The sequence below is a fragment of the Myotis yumanensis genome, unplaced genomic scaffold (assembly GCF_028538775.1).
Source record: "Myotis yumanensis isolate MYYU_CA2020_CCGP unplaced genomic scaffold, mMyoYum1.0.hap1 SCAF_1, whole genome shotgun sequence".
Taxonomy (NCBI): domain Eukaryota; kingdom Metazoa; phylum Chordata; class Mammalia; order Chiroptera; family Vespertilionidae; genus Myotis; species Myotis yumanensis.
In genome coordinates, this window is record NW_027223752.1 from 62,893,552 (window position 1) to 62,909,410 (window position 15,859).

Sequence of the window (15,859 nt, forward strand, 5' to 3'; positions counted from 1 at the left end):
TTTAGCTAATGATAATCTACATTATAATGCCAGTGTTTACTTTTTCAGGCACATACTGCAATTCTGCAAGTGCTTGCTTTGTTGCTTCTGATGGCAAAAATCTCAGACTCTATCAAGCTGTGGTAGATGCAAGGAAATTGCTAGATGAATTGTCAGATCCAGAATCTTCAGTAAGTATTTACTAAACTTTATTAATATAGCTAAGCTGATAAGATTTTTTTTTTTTTTTACTTTGTCTAGGATCTTTATTTGTTGGTGGTTAGGAAATGAGCATATGTTCTGGGCTCTGTATGACAAATTCATTTTTTTAAATTTGTGTTCTGAAGTACATGAATTAAAATTATAGTCTACACATCACACATCAATACATTTTACATTTAAAGAAATAAATTTTTCTTTTTCTAAAATATGACAATTTCTTTTTGACATTTTTTACTTTTTAGTTTGGTTCTGTTAGTCTTTTTAAGGCAGCTTTACTAACGTCTGTGTTAAGGTTAGAACATTTGACTTTTTTTAGCTTGATTGATTATTTTAAAAAGTGCTATGGTTGGAATATATCATCAGTGGGAGGCAGTATCTCTGGTAGTTCTGCATATGAACTAGAAATTACGTCTATTAGTTAATATTCAGATTTGAATAGTGGATTGTCTATCTATATTATAAAAGGCCTCTGGCCCTAATACTGTAACGACCAAAGACCAGCACAGGTGGGCGGGGCCACGTGATTTCGCTGAGCTTCTAGTTTACCTATAAAAACATGCTCTTTATAAAACAACTCTTCTAATAAAATTTTTTCCTATATTTAAAAACAGAGACTTTTTGAGTGTCTACTTTGTGCCTCTAAATGTGTAGGGGACACAGACTATAAGTTTCAGTGTCTGCCTTTAAGAGCTTTTAATTTAGTTGAGGGTAGAAATCCTATATAATAAAGATGTAATATGCAAATGCTTGTTATGTAACCACTAACAGTGTAGACTGGATCACGGATCAGCAGGAGGTTGGGGCAGCAAGCTACAAGCAGGCGGCGGAGAGCTACAGGAGGGAGCAGGGCAGCAAGCTATGGGGAGGGGTGCGGGGGGAGCTACAGGAGAGCAGAGCAGCGGGCGGAGAGCTACAGTAGGGCGGCAGCGAGCTACTGGCTACAGGTGGGTGGCGGAGAGCTACAGGAGGGGGCAGTGCAGCAAGCTATGAGTGGGGGCAGGGGAGAGGGGGCTGGAGGGAGCTACAGGAGGGCGGCAGCGACCTACTGGCGCACGGATTCGTGCGCAGAGCTACTAGTTATTAATAAAAAGTTAAATAGCAGTTTAAGGCAGAAAAAGTGTCTGAGGACTGTTTGTAATTAATTGTTTAACAGATGGCACCAGAGTATTTTATAATTCAGAGGATAGAAATATCAGTTTAGGGTAGGCATAGAAGTCTTCATTAAGGACAGTATTTGGATTTATTTGTGATGGCTGGATAATATTTAGAAAAAATTCTTTTTTTTTTTTTTTTGCCTGAGTGAGAGAATGGCCTGATAGTAAGTGTGGATATAGGAAAGTATATGTATAAATAAGGCTTGTTCCAGCAACAGTGAGAAAACAACTTGAACTGGATGGAGCCAAAGGTTTAGCATCTTAAAATTATAGAGTCAAAAGATACTTTAAAGGTCATTTAGTTTAACCAGCCATCTGATGCTTTATATACCCCTCTACCACATTCTGACAATTTGTCATCTGGCTTCCAAAAAAGAAAACTTAACTCTAAGGGCAGCTCATTCTGTCTGAATTACCCTCACTGTTCTATCAGAATTATATTTGTATTTCTTAAATTCTATTCATTAGTCCTACTTCCATTTAGAATAAGTCTAAAGTTCTTTTCCTATATTCACCTCAGATATTTGATGACAACTATCTTGTACCCTTGAATTTTTACATCTGACTCTGGTTAGGTTTCTTATATCGCAGTCTTATGGCCTCTGTCATTAAATACTATTGTGTTTTGACAATCACACCACCTCCTTTGTATGTAATTGATTCATATTGAGCTGACTCTCAAATATCCCCAAGTTTTAGTTTTTTTGGCCAGTAAGCCATTCTATATTTGTGTATTTGAATTGGGCCCAAATGTTGGCCTATTTTTCCTGTTACATTTCATTTTGTTAGGCTCAACTTAGCAATACAACTTTTTAGTATATTTTTGAATCCAGATTCTGATATGTTATTATTGTCTGACTTACAGGATCAGCTTATTTGATGAATGTTGTATCTACATCTTCATCTAAGTCATTTATTACAATTTTAAACAGGACAGGCGTGAAGAAAGAGTCTAGTAGTGTACATTTGAAATCTTTTTTCATTTTTATTGTCTGGAATATTTCTCCAGCTGTCCCAAAGATTTCCATGAGGCAGCTTGTTATATACTTTGCTGAAATGAAATACACCGTCTGCCAAATTTTCTTAAGTGAAAAAAAGGAAGTGAAATGTGTATGTTATGACTGTTTTAATGGATAGTAGATTGAATGAATGTATACAACCTGTTCTCTCCTGATGACAACATTGTACTAAGTAGACATCAAGCACTTCCTGTTTTCCTTTTTTGAAAATTGGAACATTTGCCTTTTTAGTCTTTTGGATATGACATTCCCTATGATTTCTCAGGAAACTTCCTGTGTTGTTCATCGATCTCATTTGCAAAATTCTTCTAACCTGGGCATTATTTTTCCAGAAAATATAAATTCATTTAGACACATTCTTGCAACTTCTTTATTTATCCTGGCGTTCCACTTCCACATTACCAATGCACTCCTTTTTTTATTTTTATTTTATTTTTATTGAATTTTTACAGAGAAGAAAGGAGAGGGATAGAGAGCTAGAAACGTCGATGAGAGAGAAACATCGATCAGCTGCCTCCTGCACAGTCCCCACTGGGGATGTGCCTGCAACCAAGGCACATGCCCTTGACCGGAGTCGAACCTGGGACCCTTGAGTCCGCAGGCCGACGCTCTATCCACCAAGCCAAACCGGCCAGGGCCCAATGCACTTCTTTTCTTAAACCTTCCATTAAAAAAAATTTAGAAGTAATACTTATCCATTGTAGAAAATTTCTACTTTTGCAAGCTAAATTATTGAAATAACAAATCAGAGACAAAGTAGGAATCATGGAGTTCTTTATTCTCTGGACTTTATTAACATTAAACCACCAGCCTCTGTTAATGATCTTATTTTTTCCTTTATCTCTATACTCTGAAAACATTAATTTATTCATTGCCTTAGTTATTTTTTAAATAAACTTTTAATTCTAGAATAGTTTTAGATTTACAGAAAAGTAGCAAGTAAAGTAGAGTTACCAGACTACCCCACCGCCAGCTTTCTCTTACATTACCGGGAAACATTGGTCACAACTAATAAACTATTGTTGGTATGATAAAATTAATTAAACTCCAGACTTTATTAAGACTTAACTGATATTTCCACTAATGTGTTCCAAGATCTCATCCAGAAAAACACATTATGTTATCATTAGTCTTCTCTGATCTGTAAAAGTTTCTTCAGTTTTCTTTTTCTTTTCTAATATATTTTTATTGATTTCAGAGAGGACGTGAGAGGGAGAGACAGATAGAAACATCAATGATGAGAGAGGATCACTGATCGGCTGCTTCCTGCATACCCCCTACTGGGGATTGAGCAGAAACCCAAGTATGGGCCCTGACCAGGAATCAGCCGTGACCTCCTGGTTCATAAGCAACACTCAGCCACTGAGCCACCCCGGCCAGGATCTTCATCAGTTTTCTTGCTCATGACTTTGACAGTTTTGAGTAGTATTGGTCGGATATTTTATAGAATTTTCTCTCAAATTGGGTTTTGTGCTATTTTTTCTCATGGTTAAACTGAATTTATGAGTTTTGGGGAATACCACAGATGTGCAGTACCCTTCTCATCACATTATATGATGGGTACATGCTATCAGTATTTGCCAGATTTTCCCAGTATAAAGTTATCGTCCTTTTCCCCTACCCTTTCATGCTCTATTTGGAAGTCATTGTGCCACTAGGCACAGCCCACACTCAAGGGAGAGGGGGAATTAGGCTTCACCTCTGCTTGGGGAGTAGGGGCCATTAACTTCGAATCTTATTGCTATAATTGGGTTTAAGTTCTGTCTGGCTATTTTTCCCACTGTTCGTTTCATCTGTTCTTTTTTCCTCTTCTTTTTCTGTTTCTTTTGAATATAGTATTTTCTTATGCTTCTATTTTATCTATTTTATATGGGTTTATTAGCTACATCCTATGTGTTTGTTTTTAGTGGTTTGTCTACGGCAGTGATTCCCAAAGTGGGCGCTACCGCCCCCTGGTGGGCGCTGCAGCGAGGGGGGGGGCGGTAATGGCCACAGGTGTATTTGTTTTAACTTTTTTTGTATTACCTTTCTATTCTGAGTTCAATAAATAGTTTCATAATTTCAAACTTCAATGTTTCTAATTTACACCTTTCTTTACTATATTTTACGAAAAAGGTAGAAACATTAATACATATATCTTTCTGTTTAATTGCTATTAAAATTTTTAAAAAATTAATTTCCAGAGGGTGCTGAGTAATATTTTTTCTGGAAAGGGGGCGGTAGGCCAAATAAGTTTGGGAACCACTGGTCTAGGGTTTCCAGTATGCATCCTTTATCTCCAAGACAAGGGAAACACAGATTCCAGTTTGGTATTGTATCATTGTGTAATGATGCCAATTCAGTCATAATACTCCTTGGAACCTAAATTGTAATTGTACCGTCAGTACTCATCACAGCAGGGAAATTAGGGGGCGGGGGCGGGGAGGAGGGGAGAAACAATTAACATAACAGAAAGCTGTTCCTGTTCTTATAGTCACAAAGCCAAGGTTCATCATTGTAGCCTCCTCCTCCTCCTGCCACCAAATTCTGCATTCCCTTGGGAGTTTTGTTTTGTTGTGTATTATTTTTTTCCTTTGTTTTTAACCTGGTGGAGTGGCCCAAACTTTCCCACGGGAACCAGGTCCTTTGAGGTCCTGTCTTTTTTTAGTTGCTGCTGTTTCCCATCAACATTTTAAATAGGTATGAGAATATCAAGAAATCCTTGAATTTCAGACACAGTTTTTTTTATGTCCACATTTTGTAGTAACAAACCAGGATCATTCACCCTGACCAGTCACTCTTCTTTGTACTAGTATGTTGGTTAAGTAACATGAGTTCAAAATAGTCAAGTGCCTGCCTCAGCTTTCAGGTTAAAGTATAATGGACCTCTGACCATGTTCCCTGACAGAAATGTTTGGCTTTTGAGCACCAGCACTCTTCAGGCACATCAAGTGCAAGATTGTGGGGACAGGGAAAAAATTATATAGGTGCGTTGTTGGGTGTAATAGGGAGGGGGTTACTTCTTCCTCCCCGCTTTGGTCTGCAGACCTCGCTGTGGAGGAAATGGCATCTTATTAATCACCAGCTTAGGCATATACTGTAGCATGGAGGCAGCCCCCCACCACATAGGGTATTACCCCCAGCTGGTGCTGTATTTCAGTAGGCATTCTCCTGTGCTGTGAAGCCAGCTGCTCTCAGGTGGAGAGCCACTTGGTTAAGCCCCAGAAAGTTTTGTGGAATTAGATTTGGTACCATATTTCTTCCAGATGGGCTGGAATTAGGGTGAGTGAGTGCTAAAAAACAGTAATCAAGATAATTACTATTTAATGCAACATTTTAAACAAAATTAAAGCACAAGTTCCATGATGAATTAAATGTTAACATTTTAAATAAAGACAGGATCTAACAGTACCATGGTGAACCATATCAGATCCTGAGGCCAAAAGAAGATTATTTACTCTATAATCATAAGTATATTAAAACTGACAACACTTATTTTAAGTTTAAGTATTTATACTAAAACCAGAATTCATTATAATTTTTATTTTTCTGGCATTAGTATAAGCCATCTTTTCAGGAATATTATCAAAATGTCTGTATGGAGCTTTAAGGTTGCAACAAGAAGAAGACATGTTAAAAGATGCCTTGAAGTTATTTATTTACTATTTATGTAAACACTTGATTTTTCTAACTGCTTATTTAGTTTAAAAAATGAGAATAAGGCTGAGTATAACAAGTTGCAATATTTCTTTGAATGTTTGAATTGTCATTGTCAACCAGTTAAGTTAGAGGGGCCTTTAATGTCTGAGATGTTATGTCATATTGAGATAGATTAATAAATTATTGATTTTGTGCTTTTATTTACAGAAACTTATTGGAGAAGTGTTTAATATTGTGAGCCAACAATCTACTGCTCGACCTGGCTGCATTATTGAACTCGATGCAATAACCAATCAAGTAAAAACATGCTTGTGAATTGGTGATATTAGTATACTTTATCCCAGTGTTTCATATGCCATATAATATATTTCATTCTCAAAATAATTCTCTTGTTTAACACTAAATACAGCCAACTTCTCTTGATTCTTGTAGTGGAAAACCTAATGATTTAGGAATTATTCTCCTCCAGTTGAATTGTATCTATAGCCATATTTTCTTGTTTAAAAAGATCATTTGATGTAATTGGGGAAGCCATGAGGAAAAATATAGTACAGCTGCATAGATGCTTGATTTGCGGTTTCTCTTACATTATTACTCATTTCAACTCAGTAGAGGGTGACTTCATCTTTAGAGTGTTTGCCTTCTTATGCTAAACATTAGGTACTTCCATGAGGTCCACTAAAATGCAGACGAAAATAGAATAAAAATATACATCTTTCTAATCTCAGGTCTTTTGTGCAGCCAGTGTTCTTCCCCAGCTACTAGTGAGGAAACGAGAACCTTCTCCCTTAGGAGTTTGGAAATTCATTCTACCTCTCAGGATATTTGTATCTTCAGGATCATATTTATGGACTAAGAGATAGAACTAATATATTCATTCTAAATATAAAAAAAGATTAGTTTGGTGAGGAAGTTACCGATATTTTCAAACAAGGAAATGAAGAAAGAGCCCACCATACTTAGAAACAGCTACAGAGTTATGTCATTATTTTTCCATGGTGCCTTTCATGTTTTTTTTTTTTTTTTTGGAAAACATATTAATTTTCACCAATATAGAGAAATTACCACATCAGTTCTTGGCAATAGAACTCTGGATGCCAGACTCGAATTACTAATGCCTCCTAGGAAACCCTTAACTTTTCTATCCATGCTTTTCTTATACATTCACCCTGTGATTTCCTCCTTCTGTTCCATAGGGATATGGTAGAGGAGTGGATTGGCTTCATTCCCATAGATATCTTAACTTTTAATGGAGTGGGTATTAAATTCACCCCTGCTTTAGCCCACTCTTTACTCTTTTCCATAGGATATTAATATAGTATATTACATATTGTGAATTGCTAATATTCACTAACATTCTGCTTTTCACTTCATACTTGCTCACAGTTTTTTCCCTTCTAGTTGTGACTGTCTTTTTTCCTTTAAGATACTTTATTGATTTTTTTTTTTAAGAGGGAGAGAATCATCAATGTGAGAATGAGACATTGATTGACTGCTTCCTGCATACCCCCCCCCCACCCCCGCCACTGGGGATTGAGCCTGAAACCTGGGCATGTGCCCTAACTAGCTGGCAACCTTTTGGCGCATGGGAAATGCCCAGCCAACTGAGCCACACTGGCCACTGCGTGGCTATGTTTAATACAAGGCTGGTAAACAGTAAGCTCTGATAAATGGCAGGCTTTTTATAAATGATAAAGTTTAAAACTCGTTCTAGGTTTGTACCCAGTGTATTGTACGATTTCTGTATCTGTGAAGACAGCACCCTCCCCTTTTACTTCACTTATTCTTTCTCTCTGGAGAGGGACCTTAGTCTATACTATGACTGTGAAAATATTTTTTTTTCTTATTTCTACCTTGAAATCTGTGGTGCAACTATCTAATTGTCCTGACATACTTCCATACTAGGCTTCTGTTTGGTTCTAGCCTTTCCTTGAATTTCTGCTCATTTTTATGATTCTAAGTTGCCATTCGTGATTTTCTTTACTCTTCTCTGGTCCAAAAACATGATTATGTAGCATAGCAGCTGACAGTGATGCTTCAGCCGTCCTCCTAGAAATCCTAATTGTGTATAAGTACATTGCTCCAGAGGTGTGTCATCCTCACTGGCTGTTTCAGGATTCCTCATAATTCCCACCACACAGATTTATTGGGAATACCCTGTACTTAGAGAACTTTTCTGGTTTTTGGGGTTTTTTTGAAGTAGAATTAAGAAAAGCAAAGGAGTCCTGTGCTAATGTGCCTTACATAATGAGCTTTGCCTTTTCCAGCCAAGCATGAGGCCTGATACTTTTGAGCTCAGAGTGATATAGATCACTTAACTACATTTTTTTTTTGGAATTCTTTTTTGAGAAGCAAATCTGTTGATTTGTTTTCATTAGAGCTCCTCATTTCTGCTATTGACTATAGCATCTTTGAAAGTATTTTTCTCTGTCCAGATGACTTTTTTTTTTCTGTAGCTTTTTCTCTCTCCAGTTAGTCAAATAGATAAAGAAATCATGGGAGAGATTAATTTCTTCTACATTAGTATTTTTGGAGCAGTGGTGTGTGGGAGATAAAGAATTTCAAAAATTAAAAACTTTTTTTTCATATTTGTAGTGTGGTGCAAATACACAATTGCTTCATGTGTTTCAAGAAGATTTCATTATAGGATATAAACCACATAAGGAAGATTTGGAGAAAAAGGAAACAGAAGTATTTTTTCAGCCATCACAAGGTACTTTTTAAAAAGTCATGAATTTACTTACCTTAACCTTAAAAAAAGAGGCCGCCAAAAAGTTTTTCAAGTATAGATCTTTATAACACAAGTAATCACTCTCATAATTTTAAGCAAAAATACCAGTTCTATCATAATTGCTTGTTTGTAGATTTAGAAGATATGTGGCTGAAATTACATTTTGAAAGACAGTTTCATTGGCAACATAGACTTCTGTCAAGAAATGTTATTTATAGAATACTACTCAGCCATAAGAAAGAAGGAAATTTTACCCTTTGCAACAGCATGGATAGACCTGGAGATTGTTATGCTAAATGAAATAAGCCAGTCAGAGAAAGACAAGTACCATATGATTTCACTCATATGTGGAATATAATGAACAAAATAAACTAACAAACAATATAGAAACAGACTCATAGATAGAGAACAGACTGACAGCTGTCAGAGGGGTGGGGGTGGGGGGGTGGCGGTTGCAGGGCTGGGTGTAAAAGATGAAGGGATTAACAACACACACACAAACTCATGGACACAGACAGCAGTGGTGATTGCCAATGGAAGGTGGAATGGGGGAAGGAAAAAGAGGGCATGGGGGGATAATGGTGATGGAAGGAGACTTGTGGTAGTGAATACACAATACAACATACAGATGATGTATTGTAGAATTGAACACCTGAAACCTATATAATTTTATTAACCTATGTCACCCCAATAAATTTAATAAGTAAAAAAAATGTTATTTATGAAATCTAGTTTAATTATTTTAAATATTAATTTTAATTGTTTAACTCTACAATTAAGTTGTTCTGAATGGTAGTAAGTTCCCTGTGGCATCTTAAGCAAACCAATTAATTAGTATAAGTTCAAAATCCTATATAATAAAAGCCTAATATGCTAAGTGTCCGGTCATCTGTTCAACTAATCAAAGCATAATATGCTAATGATATGCTAAGGCCACTCAACCGCTCACTATGACATGCACTAACAACCAGGGGTCAGACAGTCGACCCGTTTACCAGTTGCTATGACGTGCACTGACCACCAGGGGGTAGATGCTCTGACCAGTAGGTTAGCTTGCTGCTGGGATTTGGCCGATCGAGACTGGGCGAGATGGGCTGGACACGCCCTGGAGTCCTCCCATGGTCCCTCCGCTGCTGGCCAACCTCCTGTGTCTCTCCCCAGCCCAGATGGTTCAAAGGTGGGGTCTTTCGAAATCCGGGACCCATCGGGGGATGTTGGAGAGCCGGTTTCTGCCCAATCCCGCAGGCCAGGCCAAGAGACCTCACTGGTGCACGAATTTGTGCACTGGGCCTCTAATATAATAATAAATTGCTACAAATTTATTGAATATAGAGTGTAAGATACTATGTTGTATGGTATGCTAGAAACTTCAGGTATGCTGTGAATTAAAGGTACTGTCTTACAGTTTTCTCTTGAAGTAAAACATTTCCTTTTTCTTTTTGTGAAAGTAGTTTTCCATAAGAACTATCAAGAACAAACCATATGATGTTTAGTTAGTTAGTTTATTTATTTATTTAAATAAATTTTTATTGATTTCAGAGAGGAAGGGAGAGGGAGAGAGAGATAGAAACATCAGTGATGGAGAGAACCATCGATCAGCTGCCCTCTGCACGTCCCCTATCGGGGACCCAGCCGGCAACCTGGTCATGTGCCCTTGACCGGAATTGAACCTGGGACCCTTTAATCTGCAGGCTGATGCTCTATCCACTAAGCCAAACTGGCTAGGGCAAATTATTTATTTTTTAAATATATTTTTATTGGTTTCAGAGAGGGAAAGAGAAAGATAGAAACATCAATGATGAGAGAAAAATCATGATTGGCTGCCTCCTGTATGCCCCACACTGGGGATTGAGCCTGCAACCCAGGAATTGAACCATGACCTCCTGGTTCATAATGCTTAACCACTAAGCCATGCTGGCCAGGCTATATAATGTTTAGTTTAAACTTGAGCTTAAAACGTTCCCTTTAGAAGATATAACTTTGTAATTATAAAACTGCTATGTTCCATTTGAACATAGAACATATTAAATAGAACATTCTACTTGAAAGTAGGAAAGACATATTCTAGTTTAATAATTCATTTTATTTGATAAATACTTTTTAGTTTACAGAATATCCATATACTTTTTCTGATTTGGTTATGGATTGTAAACATCTAGATGGACATACTTAATTTTCTTGTAAAGCTTTTGTCACAGAATTATGTATAGACACTTAAGGAAAGTATAATAAATTCATGCAGATAATTTTCTTTCATTTTGTGGAAAGTCAGAATGAGTTCCTCTATGAGGTTTATCTCAGTTATCTTTTCATCCCTCAGACTAGTAATTTTTTTCCTTTCATGTATCTTTCTTCATATTCCAGAACTTTTCTTCTTTATAACTTACGCCATTGTCATGTTCAGTTTTTGTTTTTTACTATTATTATAGAATAACAGTACTACTTTATAGATTTAAAATTTGCTTTTTTTTAGCATTTATCTTGCTATTTCTAACAGTAAACACATGCCAACCTACTAGAAAACAATGCTTATATAAGGTTGGTATTTTTATTTATAGTATTTTTAATTGAAAGACTTACATTTAAAAATATATTTTATTTTCACTTTTGTTATTTCTTTGTCAATACAAAATCAGGCCAAAAGATTTTCCTAATTCCTTTCTTGATGTTCTTTTAATTTTTATGCAGAGTTTCTCCAATATTCTTTCTGATTTTATAGCTATTTTCTTAAAAGACTTGATATGAATAAAATGATGTGTAATTATGTATAAAATTACAGTAATTATTTTAAAAAATGCCACTTATAAGCAAAAATGGAGTGCATAGTTGAGTTAATCTCCTTATACCCATAACTTAGATTAAAGATTTTAAGATTTTGTCACACTTACTTTACCCTATTTTCCTTTTGTTCTGAAATATTTTAAAGAAAATCCAGCCATCATGTTGTTTTACTCCTCTGTACATGTTTGCTATTAGCATACTAACAACAAAATTCCTCAGAATTATCTAATAATTAGTCCATATTGACTCCATTTAATAGTTTCAAATATGTTGGGGATTTTTATTTTTTGGATCCATATCCAAACAAAGTTCACACTTTGTGTTTCATTGTTAATTAAGAGTGCTTTAATCTCGAGTGATCCCCCGTTATGCTCTCATTATGCCACTGAGTTGTTTTAGAGAGTTATTTTATAGAAATTTCTCTGACTAGTTACTTGTGATGTCATTTAAACTTTTTCTTGAAAAGTGCAAATTAGCTCTATAGACTTTAATAGATACAGATTGTCAGCTTCTTAGGCAATGCTGTGTATTTCTGTATCACACCAGAAGTAACATGTTAGAATGTCTCATTTTTAGTGATGTTAAGAGTCAGATGCTTCAGGTAGTGGCTCCAATGTAAAGATTGCCAGCAATGTTTTTATATCATGGTTTCTTCCATTGGTAATGTTGCTTTTGAATCAATTATTTCATGAAGAATTACAAATTTATGATTTTCTAATTCGATTGGTTCTCATTTATTAGCTGGAAAGCATTTTTAAAGGAAAACTTGCCCTTAAGAACTGGAGCTATTAGGCTACTTTGGAATAGAGTTATTTTTAGGAAAGGTAGGGTAAGTGCTTAGTTCTTTCCCATTGACCGTCTCAGAGGAAGTAGTGTATGCCCACGTTACCACCAGGAGTTACTGAGGAATTTGTTGTTGGTGTTTGGCTTTCTTTTTCTTTTTGGTATCATATGAACCTATTAAGAAAAAACACACATCCCTTTGTTGAAGGATAATATCCTATATAATAAAATGCAAATTGTCCCCTTGGGAGTTTGACTGCTCGCTATGACTGGTACGTGCACTGACCACCAGGGGGTGGGGCGGAATGAAGGAAGGCCCCGATTGGCCCTGATCACCGGCCAGGCCTAGGGACCCTACCTGTGCACAGAGTTTCGTGCACTGGGCCTCGAGCATATACAGAAAAGTACTCACATTACTCATGGATATTTATGTTCTTAGCATATTTCAATCAGTTTGCAGACATTATCCTTTTTATTGCTCACATCACCTGATATTAAGCTAGTGAGGAGCCCTTCAAGTTGGTCCTCTGAGTCCTTTTGACACAACCTCATGAGTCTTGGTAGTTGACTTTCTTTCTGGCACAACTAGATGTTCCAGGTTCATCTTGTCACTGTCCTTTACAAGAATGGAGTCATTTCTCCAAACTGTTTCTTTTAATGGGGAATGGGCTTTAGAGACCACAGTCTGGGCCCAGGAACTGCCTATTCCACCTGAGTTGTCATAGATTTTCATTTTAAGGAAAGTGTTTGTTGTCCTGTGTATAGATCTCATTTCTATATATGAAGAGTACAATTTACATTTATGAATAACAGGGAAAATTATACCCCTAAATAATGTCTTTTCATAAAAAATACATAAAATTTCTAAAAAGTCTCTTATGTATCACTACCACAACCCCTCTCCTCATGCCTTTTAAAAAATGCTCTTTTCATATAGGAAATATAAGATAAATGCTTCTTTTTAAGTTAAAAGTAAATTCTTAATATATATTTTTTAAATTTAAATTCTGTGTTGTTTGAAGTATTACATATGTCTCCCTTCCCCCCCCCCCCCCATTGACCTCTCCCCTGCTGTCTCCCCTCCCTCCCTAGAACATGCCCTCCCCTCAACTGTCTGTGTCTATTGGTTATGCTCATATGCATGCATACAAGTCGTTTGATTGACCTCTTACTCCACCCTCCACCCCTGCCTTCCCTCTGAGGTTGGACGGTATGTTCAATGCTTCTTTGTCTCTGGATCTATTTTTGTTCATCAGTTTATGTTGGTCATTATATTCCACAAATAAGTGAGATGAGATCGTGTGATATTTATCTTTCTCTGACTGGTATATTTCGCTTAGCATAATGCTCTCCAGTTCCATCCATGCTGTTGCAAAATAGGTTCCTTCTTTTTGTACAACAGCATAGTTTTCCATTGTGTAGATGTACCATAGTTTTTTAATCTACTCATCAGCTGATGGACACTTAGGCTGTTTCCAAATCTTAGCTATGGTAAATTGTGCTGCTATGAACATAGGGGTGCATATATCCTTTCTGATTGGTGTTTCTGAATTTTTGGGATATAATCCTAGAAGTGGGATTACCGGGTCAAATGGAAGTTCCATTTTTCATTTTTTGAGGAAACTCCATACTATTTTCCACAGTGGCTGCACCAGTCTGCATTCCCACCAGCAGTGCACAAGTGTTCCTTTTTCTCCGCATCCTCACCAGCACTTGTCATTTGTTGATTTGTTGATGATAGCCATTCTGACAGGTGTGAGATGGTACCTCATTGTCATTTTGATTTGCATCTCTTGGACGATTAGTGACTTAGAGCATGTTTTCATATGTCTCTTGGCCTTCTGTATGCCCTCTTTCAAAAAGTGTCTATTTAGGTCTTTTGCCCATTTTTTGATTCAATTATTTATTTTCCTTTTGTTGTATGAGTTCCTATAAATTTTGGATATTAAACCCTTATTGGATAAAACATGCAGTGGGCTCTCTTGTTGTTTTGTTGATGTTTTCTTTTGCTGGGCAGAAGCTTTTTATTTTGATGTAGTCCCATTTGTTTTTTTTCTCCTTAGTTTCCATTGTCCTAGGTCGGAGCTGTAGTGGTAAAGCTATTGCTATGACACATGTCTTATATTTGCTGCCTATGAATTCTTCTAAGATTTTTATGGTTTCCAGTCGTAACGTTTAAGTCGTTTATCTATTTTGAGTTTATTTTTGTGTATGGTGTAAGTTGGTGGTCTAGTTTCATTTTTTTTGCATGTATCTGCCCAGTTTTCCCAACACCAGATAAATGCTTATTTCATTTTTTCCTTTTAATTGCCAATTTTTCAAATAAGGAGTTAGTGCCGCAGATACTTTGAGGGGTCTCCAGTGAGACTGGGTTTGGCTTTTGTACTCTCCCTCCCTCTCTTCCTGCCTTTCTCTTCCTTTCTCTCCTCCTTCCATTTCTTCTTATTCGTCTTTTCCTGTGTGCCCTCTCTTTCTCTTTTAGTATTTTTATAAATTAATGTTTTTTAAAAAGTATATAGTCAATGTGTTTTAATAAATGGTATTCATTTATTGTCTAATGCTTATATTGTCCCATCTTTGACTAGTAGGTGTCCCTTCGTGTTGGCTTTTGTGTACTGTTGACGCCTCATTAGTCTTTGTTAGCTACCTAACTTTTGGTACAAAAATTATATAAAACTGCTTCTAAATGTCTATTCTTCCTTCTCCCTCCCAACTTCTATGTATATAAGAGATGTTTTTAAAAAGTGTCTTTTCTTTTTACCCTATATAAACATATTAACTTAAGTATCCTTTTTCTTTGAACAATAGGGTATCGCCCACCACCCTTTTCAGAAAAGTTCTTTCTAGTGGTCATTGAAAAGGACAGCAATAATTACTCTATTCTCCATATGTGGCACCTTCATCTTAAATCTGTACAGCCATGTTTAGGTAAGTAGTTATATTATAATTTTTATGTAGAGATATGAAATTTTATCTTATTGAATATGCTTTAGATTACTTAGTTCTTTAAAGTGAAAATCGAATGAACTGTAAATTGAGTTGGTGAATCGAAGTATACAGTATATGTGCCAGACTTTTCATTACATCATAAATCATTAATGAAACCAGTGATCTAAAACATTATGGATACATTAGACATTAAAAAAAACCCCAAAGCTTGACTGACTTATTTTTCCCATCAATACTTAATGTTTATTATGACTATGTGTCTCTTTAAGCCAGTTTTCTATAGAATTAATGTTGTACTTTTCTGTTGATTAATACATAATGCCTTCTGATACAGTGTACATTAGCTTAGTATCACTAAGAGAAGTAGATTTGCTATTTAGAAAAATATGGTGGAGCATCTGAACCGTAGCTCATAAGTAGCACTGTTTTGGTAGCACATTAGGAAATGCACCATTGGTGAAAAATTTATTTCAGTCATGCTTTTGCTATGTACATTTATAGTAATTTTTTAAAGCAAAATAGAAAATCTATAGTATGAAGCAAAGGAATTGAGCAAAGATCTTTCTTTCTAAAACAAACTTACTTTCTGAGAGAGAATTCTT

At 36.1% G+C, this 15,859-nt stretch overlaps 1 protein-coding gene across 3 annotated transcripts in view; it reads left to right on the forward strand.

The window, feature by feature from the left end:
- DMXL2 (Dmx like 2) overlaps positions 1 to 15,859 on the forward strand; it is a 156,388-nt gene that overhangs the window by 76,621 nt on the left and 63,908 nt on the right. For all 3 annotated transcript variants that reach the window (XM_070422857.1, XM_070422866.1, XM_070422876.1), the window contains exons 13-16: positions 49 to 170; positions 6,221 to 6,310; positions 8,609 to 8,726; positions 15,117 to 15,236. In XM_070422857.1, the coding sequence (XP_070278958.1) occupies positions 49 to 170; positions 6,221 to 6,310; positions 8,609 to 8,726; positions 15,117 to 15,236 (450 nt within the window). The remainder of the gene's footprint in view (positions 1 to 48; positions 171 to 6,220; positions 6,311 to 8,608; positions 8,727 to 15,116; positions 15,237 to 15,859) is intronic.